The sequence below is a fragment of the Limulus polyphemus genome, unplaced genomic scaffold (genome assembly GCF_000517525.1).
Source record: "Limulus polyphemus unplaced genomic scaffold, Limulus_polyphemus-2.1.2 Scaffold2744, whole genome shotgun sequence".
NCBI lineage: Eukaryota > Metazoa > Arthropoda > Merostomata > Xiphosura > Limulidae > Limulus > Limulus polyphemus.
The window spans coordinates 17,665-37,802 of NW_013668354.1; the positions used below are offsets into that span (position 1 = coordinate 17,665).

At 32.6% G+C, this 20,138-nt stretch overlaps 1 protein-coding gene across 1 annotated transcript in view; it reads right to left on the minus strand.

Annotated features, from left to right (window-relative positions):
* Window positions 1–1,521: 1,521 nt before the first annotated feature.
* Window positions 1,522–20,138, minus strand: part of LOC106467801 (somatomedin-B and thrombospondin type-1 domain-containing protein-like) — a 34,542-nt gene continuing 15,925 nt past the window's right edge. Inside the window, exons 3-4 of the mRNA XM_013928179.2 lie at window positions 5,067–5,187; window positions 1,522–3,804 (exon numbers count right to left, since the gene is read on the minus strand). Coding sequence (XP_013783633.1) covers window positions 3,522–3,804; window positions 5,067–5,187 — 404 coding nt within the window. The 3' untranslated portion in view covers window positions 1,522–3,521. The remainder of the gene's footprint in view (window positions 3,805–5,066; window positions 5,188–20,138) is intronic.

The window sequence follows — 20,138 nt, forward strand, 5'->3', positions numbered from 1 at the left end:
GATCAAAGAATGTTCTTCGATCTCGGTAAAAATGTCATATAAAATTGTATATAAGTTGCATATGCTTAGCAGAGGCGTCGCCAGAAGGAGGGGGTAAGAAATGCGAACAAACTGTTTTGGATCACAAATAAATTCATTCCACGAACCGACATATCTACTTGCAGGTTAATAGCGAAACCAATATCCTTGGCAGAATCATAACATACGACCAGCCGTTCCGTTTCTCATTTTAATATGAATGGGTAAGTACCATGCTGTTCTATATCATACTGACCAGGCAAACCATATCGACAAAAAACCACGTTTAGGCCAGTATAAATCCTTAATATTGTTACGTCTCTGGTCGTTTGTTAATTTCCCGTAAAAATTCCTTCCGAAAAACTTCAGCGATACAAGTCCTTTCTTAAATAAAACTACTTTATTCTTTCTCAATACAACTTTGCAATACACTTAATTTCCACAATCAGTTTAACACACGCTATAATTCTCAACGAACGATTCACGCACTTTACTTACTACTGCGCTTGACTCAATTGTCCGTCTATATCTTCAATCTCTCTGTCTGCTATTATTCTCTGATTAATTAATTTTGCTTTATCTGGCGCACTTATATACAAGAATAGAGGGCGCGTAGAAAAGACCAGAGTTGCCACGAACAGACATGATCCTTCCAGAATATCATGACGTGTTACTAGAGTCACGTGACTTCCGCTGTCGTAACAATATTATCATTTACTCTGTGGCAACTAAATACTCTTTAGAAGGCTGTGGTTGTGTATTCACATCAACATCAGATCGAACAGTATGATATGGTGGTTAAACGGAAGGATTCAAACGACTGTATATTTACTTTGTATTTTATAGGTGGGGAATAGTTAAACAGTTATCACTAAAAACATAGATATTATCACGATATACAAATAAACTTCAATTAAGTAATGAGAAAACAGTATCTGGTTTATTTTTTTAACTCGCGCGAATATTTATTTCAACATAATTTGTTCATCATCGAGTTCACATTATAACACATGCAGTCTGCTAACTTATAACGCTAGAAACCGGATTTCGATACCCGTGGTGGGCAGAGCACAGATAGCCCATTTCGTAGCTTTCTGCTTAATTACAAACAAACAAACACATGCAGTTTTACGTGTATGTATATATAAATACACACATGTACACATATTTCATGAAGATATACCATAAACAGAAATAAATGCCACTTAGAAAAAAAACATCCACAAGAAAATCCTGTCGACTCCTCCTGTGTCTATTACGAAATTACAACACATGTGATAAAAGTTCATGCTGAAAACATTACTCTCGCTTTTTAAACTTTCGACACTGGAAATAATTCTCCAAGAATCCCTCTTTTCACGTAGATTCATTCTTCTTATTCCAATATTGTTTTTTTTTGTTGTTGTTGTTGATTAGCTGAACTAGAATTTCCGGATTAAAAATTATTTTAGGTGTTTCATGTTTTGTATGATGACTGTGTAGGAAAATGATACAACAGATAAAGACTGTGAATAAAGATTACTTTATTACAAAACTAACATTTCTAATGCTATAAAAGAAAGAATTTGAGGTCTCGATGTTAATAAAATCAGTAAAAACAAAAATATTAGTTGTATGTTAAAAGTACGTTGGAAAAGCAATGTGAAAATACAGTTTGACAAAAACTTTCGATTCTCCTGCCATTCATAAACATCACATATATTTTAACGTTAGACTTGTCGTCAAACTCTTTACCATTCTGTTTGATTTCAGTAAGTTATTACAATCACAGGTATTGCTTGAGTGGTGGCCCCATATTTGAAATCTAAATTAATATATGTCCAATTCACTCAAACAATCCCTACAGAAAATATGACACTGAAAATATGTGTAACAGACAAAAAGACTCCTATAGTTAATTCCAAACAAATACACACTTCACAAACAATGAGGCATATATATAATAACTCCTGTATGAAAAGCTGAGTATCAAAATAATACTAAATTACTACATACCATGATAATCACTATCTCACCTTCTCAAATAAAATAATTCCAAACAAAGACATGTGCACACTGAAAATCAGATCAAAAACTACTGATGCTCTATGTATCAAGTTAATAAGCATGCATGGGTATGTAGCTTGTTTAGCACATTTCACACTCTTCTCAACTATTAAAAGCATTTCAGCTAAACTACCACTATATCACATTGACGTAACATTAGAAGTTTCACCAATCGTATTCTTATGAGTAGAAAAAGGATACTAAAGTCATAGCTACCATTTGGGCCTTCTTTAATTTAAATACATATGATTCTAAAATCAAATGCTTGTCAACTGTTCAAAATTTCTTGGAATCTAGAAATTTTTCATTAGTAAAAATCCCTTAAGGCTAAAATATTTTCACTATTATCTGTGTTCACATATCAATCAAAATTTTAGTCTAACAATTATGATAGATTAACTGTAATAATTTTCAGAAACACAACAACAGAAGTGATTTCTATACATTTGGTGAGGTAGTTTTCTTAAAAATTCGGGGAAATGGTTATCAAATCATGTACGGTAATGGTAACAATGTGAAACTGTGTACGGAATCAGAACAATGGATGGCAATAATGTTATTAATTTATACTTCTATATTATTCAGCACACATATTGTTGTAAAACTGTTATTTGTTTCTTTGTTCACCAAATTCAAAAATAAGATTATATATTTAAAACTAAAAACTTCTATTTTTTTTTTCAAATGCTGTTCAGAAATAATAGCATTCTTAAAATTTGATCTGAACAAAAAGAAAAAGTTATAAAATAGAACCATTTTCAATATCGCTTCTGTAACGCAATAACATGATAGAATACAATGCAGAAGGTGTAACGGATATATTTGAGGAATTAAAGAAATAAAATTACAGTATCACAAATGCCCCCTAACGGCGATAAGGTAAAAAGTATATTTGTTTATCAAGTGCATACATAAAATTATAAGCTCAAAATTTAAAATTTTCTCGACTGCTCAAAATTCATTCCCATCTTTCAATTTATATGATTCAAATGTAATAAAATAGAAAATTTATATATATATCAATACTATTTACGTTTGCTTGCCACAAACATTTTTATCAGTACAGAAATTAATTTCATTCATTAGCAGTAACGTTTTGAATATACTATAACATCAAAAGGAAAAACTGAAATATTTATTTATTTTTTAGAAAAACAAATGTTGCACTCAAATATTCCTTAAAGTTAATAAATCTGCTACGAATTGATAGTGTTCCACGGTTTTTGATTGTCCATAATCTTAAAGTTAGTATGATATAAAGTTTAGGGTAGAGTTTATTCTTAACAGATTTAAACATATTACTCAAAAATCCACTACTCAGCATGTGTAAAAGAGATTGTAATCCCCCCCCCCCCATTTTAACCCTCTTAACGAATTATTTCATTACAATAAAAAAGTTAAATTTAGGTCTACCACTCAGCTCTTTTCACCTGAACTCTGACTGTTGTTCACAGTCTTTAGACGAATATGAAATCAGGTGTAGGGTCTGAGTGGCAAGGACAGACGGAATGTTCACTCATTCGAACCCAGCGGCCATGGCAGTTTGAGGTGTCCAAGGCAGCCCAGCGAGTTGCTTTACCGTCGACTCCGTGACCCGTGCAACGATAACCTAGATGTTTCCTCATAGCTGCTTCTTCACATGCGACACACACGCGATCTCCCTTCTTTAGTTTTGCGGCATCTTCTGCCAGAGATGAGCACTTGTGATGAGATTTTGTAATTTCAAATACAACGCAATATCTGAAAACAAGAAAAATAATAAAATAACTTACAAAATTAAAGTTAATGTGTGAATTTAATAAAAACATGTGAACAACTTACTTATGACGACTAACGAGATAATCCACCCTGACATTTATTTCTTGTTAGTTTCGAGAAGATTTGAATTAAACATATTAACATGTTATGACCGACAAACACCATATCTGTATAACTAGAACTTCCGTCTTTTTTAGTAGAAGTGTCCTGAATGAAATGTAATTTTCCACTAAAAGCTGCGGCATGGCAAGAGAATCGTAACTCTGTGTTTATTAATATGAGAGACAAACGCCTTGAACTTTCAAATGTATGATTGTTCGTGAGCTGTGATTATAGACTAATATTTTACACTAAATTATACATTTCTATCTTTGTGTTTAAGAAATAAAAAATGACTTCCAAATTTATTTTCTCTGGGTTTTGTATTTTGCATATAATTGAATTTAAGTTTTAGAGATTACAGATAATACCAAATGGAAGTTGATAGACTTCAGGACTGTGTTGTTTTACGACTCCTACAGAACTAAATAAACCCTTAAACTTAATCTTACAAACAGGATATTACTACAATCACTCTTTCAATTTGTACTAGTCAGAGAACAGTCTGAGGTCAATGACAGCTCTCTGTTCATACATTCAGGTCATTAATTCTCAATGGACCAATGAAAATACAGAGACAGTCTAAACTGATGGCAACTAAACCGATTTAACATTGGATACAAAGTACTAATTTGAAGCGGTCGGTAATGGACATTTAAAGACAGCTCCAAAGCATATATATGAATAACTTCGATACCTTGGTATGAAATTTACAGTGTAACAAACCTCATATTATTAATATTATAAATCTCACCTTGTTGGAAGCGTGATTGATTCTCGGTAGGGCGCATTTCTCTTGAAATATTACATGATCCCGATTGTTATTAAATAAAAACTACATATTTGTTAGATGTATATATGCATCTACTGTTAGGCGTGGACTTCCTGCTTAACTTAAAAATAAAATTTACGACAATTTTCTTCTTAATCTTGACACACACACCCCCTCTCAAGTTGATTAGCGGTAAGCTTGGTGGTTTATATATATATATAAGCAGTGTTGTGTAGCAGTACTGGCGATGAATACGTGTAAATAATCAGCAAAACGTTTTGAAAGGAAGTAAAATGTTTCGTTTAATCCACCTTTTCAGAAAATTGTGTCAAAATAACAAAAACATATTGTCATTTAAGTATCGGATACTTACTCCTGACTTCTCTCTTTTGCTGGGTCCTTAGGGTAGCGAAGTCGAAGGTTCTTTCTGATATCATGTGTTGCATTCATAGTGCGCATTTTAGAAAACTCTCCTCTGAGGATCAGTGCCGTCTCTAAAGCGTAAGAAAATTAAGTTAAAATGAGATACGTTTCTCCAAGATCCTCCTATTACGAATGCATTGAAAGATTAAATTATAAACTTTCGATTGTTTTAGAAAATATGAAACTGAAGAGGGAAGCTTAAAAACTTTTTTTTTTTTTTGAGTAATTATACAACATACACTTTAAGGAAACAAAATTAAGCCTTATGCACTAATCAGGAATTTGGAATGTTAAATTGTCCTCAAATATACTGCCAAGTGCAGACCTACATGAAATGCTTTACGGGTATAATTAATGATAATTGCACGAGTTCAGTTCTTAACAATAACACTGTAGAAGATACAAGTGGAGCATTTTCCTACCAAAATCATTAATCAAACAAGCCATGTACATTTAATATTCTGTAAAAATAAATAAATAAAGTAAAACGATTAGCGATTGGGATAAAGTTAATCAATTTATTTGTTCAACGTTAGGATTTAAAAGTAAGAACATATTTCAATGAGGCATTTACCCAAAATATGTAATGATCGATTCAAACAAATATGTTACTGTGGGTGAAGGTGTGGTATTTGGAGCCAACATCATACAGTATTAGTAACTTCGTGGGACGGATAGAGAACGCTAGAATGAGATTATGTCTACTTGTAAATTATTACCAGATGTGGCAATATGCAGAGAACTAATTCGAAAGTTACACCAGAACAAGAAATTACTAGAAAGAGGGACAGCTGTTCCCTGCTACATCATACAAGAATTTACAGTATCATGTTAACTAGTTAAAAACACTTATTTTTTTCTGTCTTATTTGCTTCATTAAGGTGCAGAAATGATTAAAGCAAGCAGGATTGTATAATACAATTAACTTATCTAGAAATAGTAAGAGAAATTACAGTGATATGAGCATCAGGTCTGTATTAGATTAGCTAACAGGGATCTTATAAAAAATTGTATAAACTTTTATTACCAGGTGCCGTTGGTTACAGGGACTGAAGCTAATTTCTTGCATTATTCGTTACCAGGCGTCAGTTAAGAGGTTTGGGGACCACCCTCACCCTTGACAAAAATTGAAAGGAACGAACACACATGTTTTCGAAAAACTTTGACAGATCGGGGCGTCTGTTCAATACCAATGTCATATGGACCACTTACGACAGAATTTTCTTTGCTAATTCTGTGATAGGAAATCATAGTGCGTAAAGTAATGGACTGTGAACTTTTAAAAATTTGTGAAAATTATTTGAATCCAAGAGTTCTTGCGCACACAAAAAAATGCCACTTTTTTAAATATTGCAATCGATATTAAATATATTTGGAACTTCAGTTCATTTTTGACTTTTCACGATATTTATCGATATTAATATCTTTTTCCAAGCTAATGAAATTCATGAAAGGTTTCGAAAAGTTCAGTATAATTTATTCGTATCTAATTATAAGTATAAACTCAGGAATGTCGTATTTTAGTATAACATGGGAAAATGAATCCGATATACAACTAAATACGTTGACAAAGTGAATGGCATTGTATATTTGAATCAAATGGACATTAACGAGAAAAAAGGTGCAGTACGTGTTCTAACCACACTCAGGATCTAACTAAGTCGTGTGACTATCTGCAATAATATGTGTTGTATACATAGCTGAAAAGAATATGGCTGGTTGTTTTACAATGAAGAAAATGGCGGTGAACTGTCTGCTTTGAGGAGAAGTTTCATTTAAAAACTGCACCATGAAAGAGAAGAACACTGTTTCAAGAATATATCATAATATGTGTTTTTTGTTTGTTATTTTTGAGTGTAACAAAGTTGAAACCATAGGGTTCCACAAGTAATGAGAAAACTAATTTAAAGCATAATGAAAGCCACGGATGAACAACCTAATTAAAAAGGTATGTTTGTATGGCAGGTTCTACCTGGTATATGAAAAACATATCTCAGTTACAAATTACTGCGCTGTTTTCACGTAAGTTTTTCTCAATTCATTCTTTTTCTTGTCTACAAATGTTTGGTTCTCAGTACGATATTTTATGTATACAAGTCTCTGCTCATATGTACTGCTGTGTAACTCATTAACCCAGACCTCGTTAGTCATAGCTAATAATTATTTAAAATGGAATATATTAAAGTTTACCTTATTGTAATTTCATAAATGTAGTAATTTTCTCATTTAATTTGTACTATAAATACATGCCATATATAATAAGCCTAATATACTATCTGTTTTTATTAAACTCACAACGTTGGTGGCTGTTGGAAGAACCAGTGAAATTCCAAAACCAGTTCTTGTCAGTATAAAAACCTCTACTGTTAATTAGTTAAAGATCCAGAGAGAATAAAGGGAAGATTCATGGAACTCTCTTCATGTTTGAACATTCATTAAAATATTTAAATATAAGTGTCCTATTGAGTTTACTGAAAACTTTAGCCCATAACCCACTGAAAGGAGGAGTAGAGGGTTAAGGTATAGAACATTATGTATACACTTATATAAAGTGCTTACAATTCAGGACATCACCTGTCAGTATTATATGAGCCCGACTTCACGCTGGGTTATTCTCTCCCTTGTCACGGGGGGTGTCTTTATTGTTCATGTATTAAAACCTTCCCACGTTCTTGAATTCTAAACGATCGAGTATTAGGTTCTATATATGTACTAGAGTACTAAGTCATCATTGTCACGATTTTAGTACAATGATAGAATACATGTGTAACTGAACGTCGTTGAAACTTCACTGACCTTGTGGCACCAGCAAAAACAGTTCATGTAACGCCCCGACACTTATTTACAGCGTTTTCACACATGTAGCTCATACACTTCCAGATTACTCTGACAATATTCTTGTAACTTAAAGACGATTTTGGCAATGTTTTTTACAACATACACTTTTGTATCTTCACGACATCCATGATACTATTTTAACAAAGCAGTTCATGAAAATCAAGGACACTTTTGACATTGATTTATACAAACACTCTTCTAACTCACGACATCCGTGATAGTGTTTTAACAAAGAAGTTCATGTATCTCAATGACACTTTTAACAATGCTTTACACAAGAGAAACACTATCCAGAGCAGCCAATGTAACTTCGAAATACTTTTGACAATGATAAAGAAAAATAATACATCATATAAGTTCACGAACAATTCGAATTTTGGAAAAGGAGACAAAAATGAATAAATGGGTTGTTTGTTCTGTATTACACACATTTTTTACAGAAATGTGACCTTGATGATGTATTTTTGTTAACCCAGAACTATTTCTTTATTCGGATAATGTATTGTTTCAAACAATGTAATTTCTGCGAATTTGTTTTCCTTTAGTTGTTTCTTGTTGTAAATATAAAGTAAACTATTTATTTTTTGCATAAAATCACGTTTGCTATCCTTTCTTTTCGTATAACAAAAGTTAGGAACACTTTAAACACAATACCTATGGTGACTTGTAACTTTCGCCTTTTCGATTCAATCACAAGTAACAAAACAAACAGACAAAATAGTATGCTCAATTCATAATTACGTTGGTTTTGGTCATAGTTCCAGAAATGACATACTTTAAATCTTGTGTATCCATGGTCACGAACTCATGCTAAAACTGCTCTAATATAAAAATAGGTAACATTAATAATAACAATCAAAATAGATATTTCTCAACTATGAGTTCTATTCAATATATAATTTTACAGTTAACATTTTAATATTAGAACAGTTTCAATATTGCTGTTTTCTGTCATTAACTTTAAAGTCATCCCAAGAACACTTAGATGAGTCAAGAAAGATACAGAAAACTAATTTCATGATCTACATTTTATTTTAAGTGACTGTTTGTAATGAAGAGTAGAATAGAAGCTATCTTAGTCCGTGCTTTCTGGGTTCGTTCACTACCAAAGAAACTAATAGTTTACTATTAGCAACTTACATGAATGGTTTCGTAAGTTTATATGGTTCTTCTGACACATATTTTTCCCCCTTGAATCCCAAAATAGTTTTTATATAAAAATAATCTTTCGAAAACTACAGTGAGTCTGGCATGGTCTAGTGATTAAGGCAACCGACTCGCAATCTACGGGTCGCGGGATTGAAACCCGTTCCAGAACGTGTTCGCCCTTTCAACTGCGGGAGCGTTATAATGTGACTGTCAATACAATTATTCGTTAGCATAGAATAGCCCAAGAGTTAGTGGTGTGTGGTGTTAACTAGTTGCCTTCCCTCTAGTCCATCACTTCAAAATTAGAGACGGCTAATTCCAATTAAGATCACAAATCAAATCACCAGAAAAAAAAAATCCAGAAGTTTATAAATTTAACCGAAAAAAAAACTCTGTTAAAGATCAAATCTGCATCTAACTTCCATAGTTTAAACTTTTTATTCCTAATATTCAGATTCATGTTCCATCCTTCTCGTTTCACTACTAAAATAAACATCTGGTAAGAATAATGTCCAAACATTAACCTCCTAGAAAACAAGAACGCCCGATTCAAGTGCCTCTTAACTCTTCCGCTTTTCAAAGAAAACAAATCCGAAACTATAAAGCTCTTCTCATATGTATAATTCTTATATCCCTTTCTCTCTGCACTTCTTCCAAATATATTCATATATTTCCTGTAGTGTGGAAGCAGCTGGACCAAAACTGTACGTAGCAATCCGAATAACATCTCACATGATTTAGTGATCCATGTATCGGAATGTGGATCCGAAAACTTCCTTTGCTACCAAACATGCTTCACCTTTCTGCTTTTGGCACGTTATAAAAGTGATAGTCAATTTCGCTATTTGGTTAAATGTAGCCGTTTTAGGTGACAGATGTTGCCAACTGGTTGTCTTTCATTTAGTCTGCAGTTCAAAATTAAGGATGACTAGGTCTAAGCCATAGGAGTCTCTGACCTGACCGTTTAGGCCACTGTGTACATAAGGAAGGTGTAATTTATGTGAAGAAACAAGTGACCTCGCCAAAGTATTGTAGAAGGTTATAATAGCTTTCTTCCTTGTAAGTTCAAAGTTAATATAAATTCAACAAAAAACTCTTCATAACAGCTTAATACTTATCAGGGAGTTTTATCAACAATTGTACCTAATTCCTTGTTAGTTTAAAAAACATAAAAGCTCCTTTCACAAAACAACTAAGTCCTTTCTAAATATTCATAACCCAAGTGCATAGTTTTACACTTCTGCGTCCTGTTCCATTAATTAAGAATCAAAGTCTATTTTGATTTGGGGGAGAGGGGAGAAAAATATTCTCAAGAAAATCAACTATTTTCAACAGTTTAGGCAATATTGTAACGGGTACCTAGAAATATTGTAATCTAAAGTCTTTAACACAAATACTAAACACCAAAGGTCCTAAAAACTAAACGCTGAAGGTATCCAACACTCACATTTTCTCAGTTGAAAAAAGTATCATTTTCATAACTCTGCTTTTTATTGTTATACCAAGTCTTTGTTTACTTCTTAATTTGTCCACCAATTTCATAAGCATCAGATTCAATAGTTAATCTATTGTCTTTATTTAAACATCTAATCAAGCACTTTCTAGAAACCAACATATAGAACATCAATCGGGAAGCTTTCCCACAAACAGGCGGTGGCGTTATCAAAAATACTTCAACGAACTGGTATATATATATATATATATATATTTGTATTTATGCCAGTCAACAGCATCTTCCGATCACCTATCATCCACAGTTTAAAGTGAGGGAAATATTTTATGGTATGGCAGGGATTCGAATCTGGCTCACCAGCTCCAACCCGAGTCCAACAAATAAGTAAGGCAAAGAAACTTTTTTTAATACTATGCTGAGAATCGTAAATTAAATGTAAACTTTCTTAAGGCTTTTCTGAATAAATTCTGACAAGAGCTTTAAACATCTTACGACAAGAATAAGTCAGACTGTTCAGTATATAATTCTTCGTATCCTCTCTAGAGCCTTTGGTTTTGAGAATAAGGTTCATTCACATTGGCAATCTTCCAAAGATTCCAAGAATTTCTCTGTTGTCAAGAGAGTTCTAAAAAGTAACAGTCCAAAGGTTTTCATTTATGTTTTTGCTAAGTATCTTTCATATTTTATGATAATTCTTGTTAAATTCAGAACTTTGCTCTTAATACGTTTTCAAATTTTTCTGAAACGGCTACTTACACATTAGTATAGTACTTAAGGAGTTTTAAGCACTTTTAATCAGTTTTCACATATGCAAGTTTATTGGTGAAACCGTAAGAAAAAAAAAGAAAGAAAGAAGGATATAATTTTATTCAGATTATCGCAATATTTTAAAAGTGGTATACTAAAAATACTTACTAATGTAACACTGGACAACACAAAAATTGCTACCGGAGAAATCTCAAGTGATTGAGGGTAATTTGATGGTGCTGATTTCAAAAAATAGTTAAAATTTGCCCAACGCCTATAGATTTTGAGTTATTGTGATATCTCAATATTTTATCAGCACTATGTGAAATACCATGCAACCAACTTAGTATAATACATTTATGATGTGAAATTAAGTTTCTTTGGATAGTTTAGTGGGTAAAAGGCATGCATTTTTTATTACTTCAAACATTGACTGTATTGTATTGGTGTAAACTTCCAAATATATTGTTCATATATGCTATTTATTTTTGATATAATTTTAACGAATTGCACCACTTTGTCTTCATTTCCACACTCACCTGCTCCGCCTTGGAATAATAAAACCCTTATGTGCTCAGTTTGCTATAGAACATTCGAGAACTACTTGCCTGGAAATCATTCAAACTGGTTGTCAAAATTGTCTTAAAAAATCACAGAGATGAAAACTATGCTGTGATGATTGATGATATGCTCAAGAATTACAGTCTAGGATGTCACTAAAGATACACTTCTTACATTCCTATTTAGACTTCTTTCCAAATGATACAGGTGCAGTGAGCGATGAGCATAGTGAGCGCTTTCACTAAGATATTTCTACAATGGAACAACGATCAAGGATGATGGAATCCTACGATGATGGGAGATTACTGTTGGTTCTTACAGCGTGAAACTGAGAACACAAAATGTGCAACAAGTGAAGCAAATATTTTGTAATAAAAAACAATACCATGATGAAAGCTTAGAACATAGCCTGAATGTATTTTCAGAATCTTATTATACTTATTGCTTTTTGAAACTGATATTCTTATTATGTATTGTTTTTGAACATTCTTAAATGCATTTTCAATGAATAAATATTGTCATTAAAGAAAAGAGATATTGTCACGATATATATAAGAATATTTTGAATAAACCTATTATAGCTCAAAAACTAGAGACGATCAGTAATTTTCAACATGATTTTTAGAATCATCATCATCAAATTACTCAGAAACAGTTGCATTTTTTTTTCCTAGTAGCAGATAAAAACAAATTTATTACCCGATGTAATTAGGGACTGTTATGAAATTACGTATAATATTTCATAATAACTATCACATAATTTTGAGGTTTTCTAGTAATACTTCATATTTGCGGCTATACTGTATGATGTGTCAGATTTGTGGGACTGCTAGTAATATTTTAGAATGTAACTGAAAATTTTATTTTCACTTGAGATTTTCCAGTTCCACGAGGCTTTCCTATGGTGATCTTGTTGAAAAAGGCTTACAAAACTGCGTGAAAACCAACATATGCAAATGTAAGTAATAAAAATATATACATTTGATTAAGATACCCATTCCAGGAAGAAATATTCCAGATATTCGCTGTCAATGGCTCTTGTTTAGTATTAATAAAATAAAATTTCTAGATTAGAACTGTGCAATTTCTTAGAAGAAAACATTGTAATGTCAATAAAATTGAGCTTTAAACATTATTATATTACACACGAAGTGAGAACCGGGCCCTGCTTTAGCCAGTAGGGTAAAGTAAACATTTGTTAGAAATTATGACAAGTTGTTAATGTTTACGAATGATATTGATACAAGGGTTCCGCCGGGGAAAGTATTTTAAAAAATCTTGCCAATCTATTGACTTACAACGCTAAAATCTGGGGTTCGATTCCTCCGTAGTGGACACAGCAGATAGCTCAATGTGGCTTTACTCTACCAACAACAAAAACTAACAAACAAGCCTAGGGTGGCAAAAACAAACAAATCTAAAGCCAGACTTGTTCAAAGTAGTCTACATTTTATCGAACATTATACGCATTATACCCATAGAAAGAGTGACAATAAATTAACATTTGCTAGTATTTTCAGAACCACTTCACCTACTGATGCTAGAGTATATTTTTTTCGTTATTAACTAAGAATAATAACACAATTTATACAAGGAGAACTTTCTACCTTTGTCTCTGTGAATGGAATAAAGTAAAGACTTTCACAGTTAAAATTAGTGAAAGTTCTGACCTACATTTTTAGTATACATTTACATTTTAGCCGTTTTGCTTCAACCATAACTCTCATCACTAAAACTACATTAAATGCTTGTTTCAAATCAAAAATGTACTTTATGTCTCTTTCAATCACTTCTTATAAAAATGATCCTTTGTTTGTACGAACATTAAATGTTTGTTTCAAATCAAAAAAGTGCTTTATGTCTCTTTCACTCACTTCTTATCAAAATGATCCTTTGTTTGTACGAACATTAAATTTTGTATGAATTTAGAAAGACACTTTTGTCTCTTTGACCCACTTCTTACCAAAATTATCCTTTGTTTGTACGAACATTAAATGTTTGTTTAAATTTAGAAAGGCATTTTTGTCTCTTTTAAGTTTTTCTAAACTGATCCTGTGTTTGCACAGATCACAATTGTTTGTTTTAGTTTAGAAATGTATTTTTGTCTATTTTGTTACTTCCTCAACTGGTTCTGTTTTTACCTTCATTGTTTTTTTTTAACTTCTGTGCGTTAAAATGTAAAAAAAAAATCGTATGTGTATTTGTGAAGTCTTAACACTCATAAGTGTTAGAATTAAAAAACAAACAAATTAAAAACGAATAAAGTTAATATAGTGAAGCAAACACAAAAGTATTTTGTTTGACTCTACTCCAGAAACCTTTAATGTGGCATTTTTTTTTATTCTTTTTCTTCTACCGTGACTGCAATGATCATTAGATTGTATTCTCACAGCTGTCATGTAAGCAGTTGTGCACCGTCGTTTTCATATCCAGTTACATACATGTCGGCTTGACTAATGCATAGGCATGTACAGAGTGCAAACAACGAATTAATTGTTTCTGTACTTCGAGGAATATAGAAGTTTAATTGTTAAAACACACTTTATCACAAGTATAGGATAAAGAAAAAAGAAAACGTAATAGTTTTTCTCTTTGATAAAGATTAGCCAATGTAACAGTATGATATGATTGTTTATCTACTTCTGTGCGTGACCTTAATTTTGGCTAAAAAAAGGAAGGAAAAGTTATCTCGATATAGCCGGATAGGCTTTGACACTGGCATACTTGAACAACTTTTAAAGTAACAGTGACCTATATATATGTGTGTCGTATTTATAACGTTTCGTTATATAATATTTTAGATAAAAATACAAGCATATCACTTTCACGGGCTCAACAATCAGTTAACTATCCTTCTTTAGAAAAAACAGAAAACTTAATATGTATGATTGTATCACATTTCTACAATTCGGCTTTGTTTTTCAAGGTATACAATATAACAAAAGGATTAAAACTACACAAACGAAACGGGTATAGTTACACTCGATAAAATGCTTACTATTTTTTTTAATGAAGCGCTTGTTACTATAAAAAAATATTTCAATTTTGAATAAACACATGTCTACATGAAGTTGTTGTTAATCTAAAATAACATAGTTTATTAATTGCTAAATTTAATTTATTGGTCGGATAAATAGAATTCCATTGTTTGCTTTCAGGATGTCCTTTTTATTTTAAAAGACGAAGTTTTTGTTAGTTTAAAATGTTAAATTATTGTTTAGTATTAGAGAACAAGTATGAGATTTATGAATAGTATCGTATGTAACTAAAATAAAGACGCCCCCCCCCTCTCGGTGGCTGAACGGTAAAGCTGTGGGCTTAATATAACAGAATGTTTAGGGACAACAAGGGACTTACTGGTCCATCTAGGCTGTCCCATCCTCTAAACTAAACTAAAATTATTTTAAAATACAACAACCTTAAACACAGCCCTTATTTATTATTCACACAGTTATCAAGCTTCCCTTAAACTCAGTTAAATTTACTGCCTCCACAACATCTGAAGGCAACCCGTTCCAAAGGCCAACAACCCTGTTGGAAAAATAAAACTATCTTAACTGAAGGTGACTCCTACCCTACTAAAATTTATATTTCTGTCTTCTAGTCCTATTATCCTCACCAATAAGTATGAAAAAAGATTATTCATCAACCCTATCCATTTCCTTAACAATCTTAAACACCTCAATCAAATCTCCTCTAACTTTTCTTTTTTCAATATAAAACAATTTCAGAAATCTTAACCTCTCCTCGTATGACAACCCTTCATCTCAGGCACCAAATCAAAAAGATCAAAGGTCCTAAGACTGAGCCTTGAGGTACCCCCACTTGTAACATTAATCCAGTTTGACTGAACTTTATTTATTACAACTCTTTGCTTTCATCCATCCAGCCACTCTTCTACCCAATTTGATAACTTATCGTCCACACCTACAGTGATAATTGTTTTACAAGCCTTTTATGTGGCACCTTGTCAAATGCTTTCTGAAAATACAGATACACCATATATACACTCTTACCTTCATCTACATAAACAGTAACCTTTTCAAAGAATATCAAAAGATTTGTAAGACACAATTTTTTCCTTTGTGAAACCATGTTTACGATCCAATAAAATTCTAAACTTTGTGAAATATGACTTTGTAAAGCATCTTTTATCAGCTTTTCCAAAACGTTTCCTACAACTGAAGTAAGACTAATAAGCTTATAATTACTGGGACAATTTTTATCATCTCTCTTGTCTCCATTACAAAAAGTAATCAGGAAAGTGTATTATTCATCACCAGAGAATGGATGTTCTTTGTATTTTTAAGTGAATCAATGTTATCCCTACAATTACACTAAACATTCTTGAAGAGGGAGAAGAAAGCAGTCAACAATGGAAAATCTTAACTTTCTTACAATGTCTCAATTTTTATTTATGTTAGTACGAAAATTTAATTTCGCTGTTTTCGATCTCAGATGGTCACCATGTTATAACTTTCACAGTAAGTGCGTCTGTTGCTCAAAAACTCGAACCTCATTGCACAAGAGACATTTAAAATTATTAAAAATAAATAAAAAGAAAAATAGCCAAAAAGATAAAAGATGATTCAAATAATTTAACTACAGAACGTGTTTGGACTACTAATGTTGCTGTTCTGTATAAATACAACATCGAAAAGACAGCGTCACGCTTTGGTAATTTATCATGTTGCGATGTATGAGTTTTTTCGTTAGGAACATTTATACGTAAGCATTCGCAGTTCATGAATGATGGAGATCTCTCTGTTTACACACGTGTTAATCCTTTTTTAGTATGTATAACGGGTCATTTACCCTAAGATATAAGAACCAGACAATCCGTATAACGTACGTTATAATGCTGATTATTACTTGACGAGGAAAGGCTGTAACCTACACACAGGTAATTGACATTGACGCTTTGTTCTGCTTTAGAGACAAAGTATGAGATACTTCAGGAACGCAAGATTATGCATCTTAACCATTCGTTCCTGGGCAGCACGGATCTTCTCTTAAAGCTTGCAAATGTTTAAAGCATTTTGATTACCAACATCTTGCTCAAATCAGAACAACCCATATATATAAATCACTTTTCTGACTTTTCAAGTACACTAAGTATAACTATACAGTAAAGAAACTGTTGAAATTTGACCCACTTCGCTATATATGTATATACATTGTCGCCAATTAGCTGAGAAATGCATACGGATGATTGTTTTTGAATTACGCGCAAAGCTACACGAGGGCTATCTGCGCTAGCCGTCCCTAATTTAGCAGTGTAAGACTAGAGGAAAGGCAGCTAGTCATCACCACCCACCTCCAACTCTTGAGCTACTCTTTTACCAACGAATAGTTGGATTGACCGTCACATTATAATGCCCCCAAGGCTGAAAGGGCGAGCATGTTTGGTGTGACGGGGATGCATACGGATGAAAATATTTCAATAATCGTCAGTACATTGATGTTCGCGCTAGAAATATGTCAGCTGTTAGTCATTTACTAAAAATTCCGTATGAGGGTGCTAAGATTGTTTGCTTCAGAATTTTCGCGCAGAGCTACACAAAAGGCTGTCTGCGCACAGCCGTCCCTAATTTTGAACTGATAAACCCAGAAGCTAATAAATACCACCTACCACCATCTCTTGGGCCACGAACCATCACATTCACAGTCCGAGAACTCTAAATACTAGGTTGCTCTGGGTCCAAGGCGCAAATAGTTCTTACAAGAGTTTTAGCTTAAATATAACACATTATTTTACGCATTTGAAACATATAATATTTCATCCATTTTCACTATATTCGGTGGAAGATTGACTTTGTTTTCAAGTCTTTCTTAGTGGCTATGAATTCTTTGTTAAAAGTAGATTCAGTAAATTTCCACAAATGAACACCTCATTCGGAACTATACCCATGTACACAACGCTGACACATGGTGAAGTTTTCAATCATACCTACGTGGGTATTAGAGGAACTCAAACTTATTGTAGTCCACCCCATAAAATTATCTCTAACAATTCTACAAGGATGTGCCCCCTCACCCCACCCCCACCCCCTACATCGCGTGGGAACAGGAAAAGGTTCTTCTTTCGTTTTTGTTGCGTCTTTATACATTTTTTTTTTTTTTTATAGAGTTAACGTAGACATACATTACTATAGCCCAGCTGTGGAACTCAGGAAACGCTACTAATACGACACCACGATTAACATAAGCTGTGCTACACTGGATAGCGTTCTCTGTTTTTTGTTCGCCGAAATTAAAATAAATAAAAAGGTGGAGACAAAAACTAACTTTTTCAGAATCTGTGATTCTTTCATTTTTAATAAGTATTATTGTTATATCGTTTTTGTTTTTCATAAAAGTATATAATGCAAAAGGTATGAACTTTTACATTAGAAGAAATACAAAATACACAAACTATGTTGGCTGTAGGTCCAGAAACAGCCACCTTTAAGCAAAACTGTTGACTAGAGGGAGAGCAAGAAGGGAGCAGTCACAGCTACTTATGCGACTACTCTTAACCAAGTAACGGAACTGATTATTACAGTTATAGCCAATACACAACTAAAAGTGCGGAGCAAAATTCGGCAGTATATCACGAATGGAACGTGAAACAATCCAATCCGCAGCCCAGCACGCTAACTACTAGGCCACATCGTTTTCCGATTTCTTAAACTTTTGTAGATCAAAAATAATTTCTTCTTTCAACTGCATAATCGTTCGGTATAAATAAGAATTAACACACGTAAACATCCTGAAAAATAAGATGAAATAAATAATTTACATATATAATATGTAACAGAAATCTCATATCAATAAAATCATTTGTCCGAAACTGTAAAATGATGTGAATTTACGTTTGTTTGAAAACATAAGAAAGGAAATTTGTTTTAAGAAAGCTTATGTTTCTTTAAAGAGTTTCTAGGTCGTGTGTAATTATTCAATTTTGATTTTTATTTATCTGATATATATTGTCCAGGGGGCAACACTTGTGTTTTGAATTTTCTTGAAACTAACAGCCAGATAACTCTCAATAGGAATATATTGTTGGAGAAAGTTGGCTGTTCCAATTGTATGTTTATTTGCTGGCTTTTTTTTTTAATTATTATGCAAAGCTACATAATCGCTATCTAGTCATAACCATTGCACATTTAGATCTGATAGACTAGAAAGAAAAACCAAATTGTGGGATTTGACTGCCATTATTATAGCGCACAAACGACTTTAAAATGTAGAGCTCGCTTTTTCGGCAACGAGACGCAGACCACGAGCCAAGCCTAGCCAAATAGTTATATATGTGTTAAACATAGCGCATGCTTATAATTCATATGTTAGTAGGACTAGGAACTAATATTAAGGAAATGATCCAGCAAAATACAAATATCTACTTTTTTTCTCAAAAAGACTAGAATGGTGAATTCTTGTTTATATTTCAACAATTGTTCGTTTTACAAGTCAGTATTCGGTAATTGTTCGTTTTACAAGTCAATATTCGGTAATTGTTCGTTTTACAAGTCAATATTCGGTAATTGTTCGTTTTACAAGTCAGTATTCGAACAACAAATGATCAACTACAGAGAAAAAGGAGAAAAATAAGTTGAATTCAAATGAAATCAAACTGTATGTAACAAAACATACACATACAACACTTCCCTCTTGCGCCAGATGTTAAGTTTGTGGTGGATTTTAATCGGTCAACGCCCTTATTCATCATTTCCCCTTGCGTGATTCACTCATGTACAACAATCACTCATCGGCCGTCGTTAAGTTAGCTAAAATTTGTTGAGGGACACTGTCATCTGAAAAGTCAAAATCAGTCCTATGGAAACACTGAAACTAAATAAACCGGATATCTCATTTGGCACAGAATAATCAGTACACAAAAGTTACAATATTATTCTTTAAATATTCATCTTTCTCTGTATTGAGAGTGAAATGCATTTTTTTTTCATGTTCAATGTTTCAGTAAACATCAGAGGTACATTAGAAATTGGTTAGTCGTTAAAAAGTGAAGATAAACAAGAGTCGGATCATTAAACTTAACTATATTTATCGCACTTCCTTTAGAGATACACAAGGAATTGGATTAAAATACGATATTTATCACACTGTATACGAAAAAAAATATGAGAAAAATATAAACACAAATTATTTATTTCGTCCGATATCCCACTTCCAATAAACAAAGAAATAACTCTTTCTAGTACGTATGGTTCAATGTGTCCGCAAAATTACTAGAAACTTAAGAATCGGGCAAAATAAAATATGGTGCATATG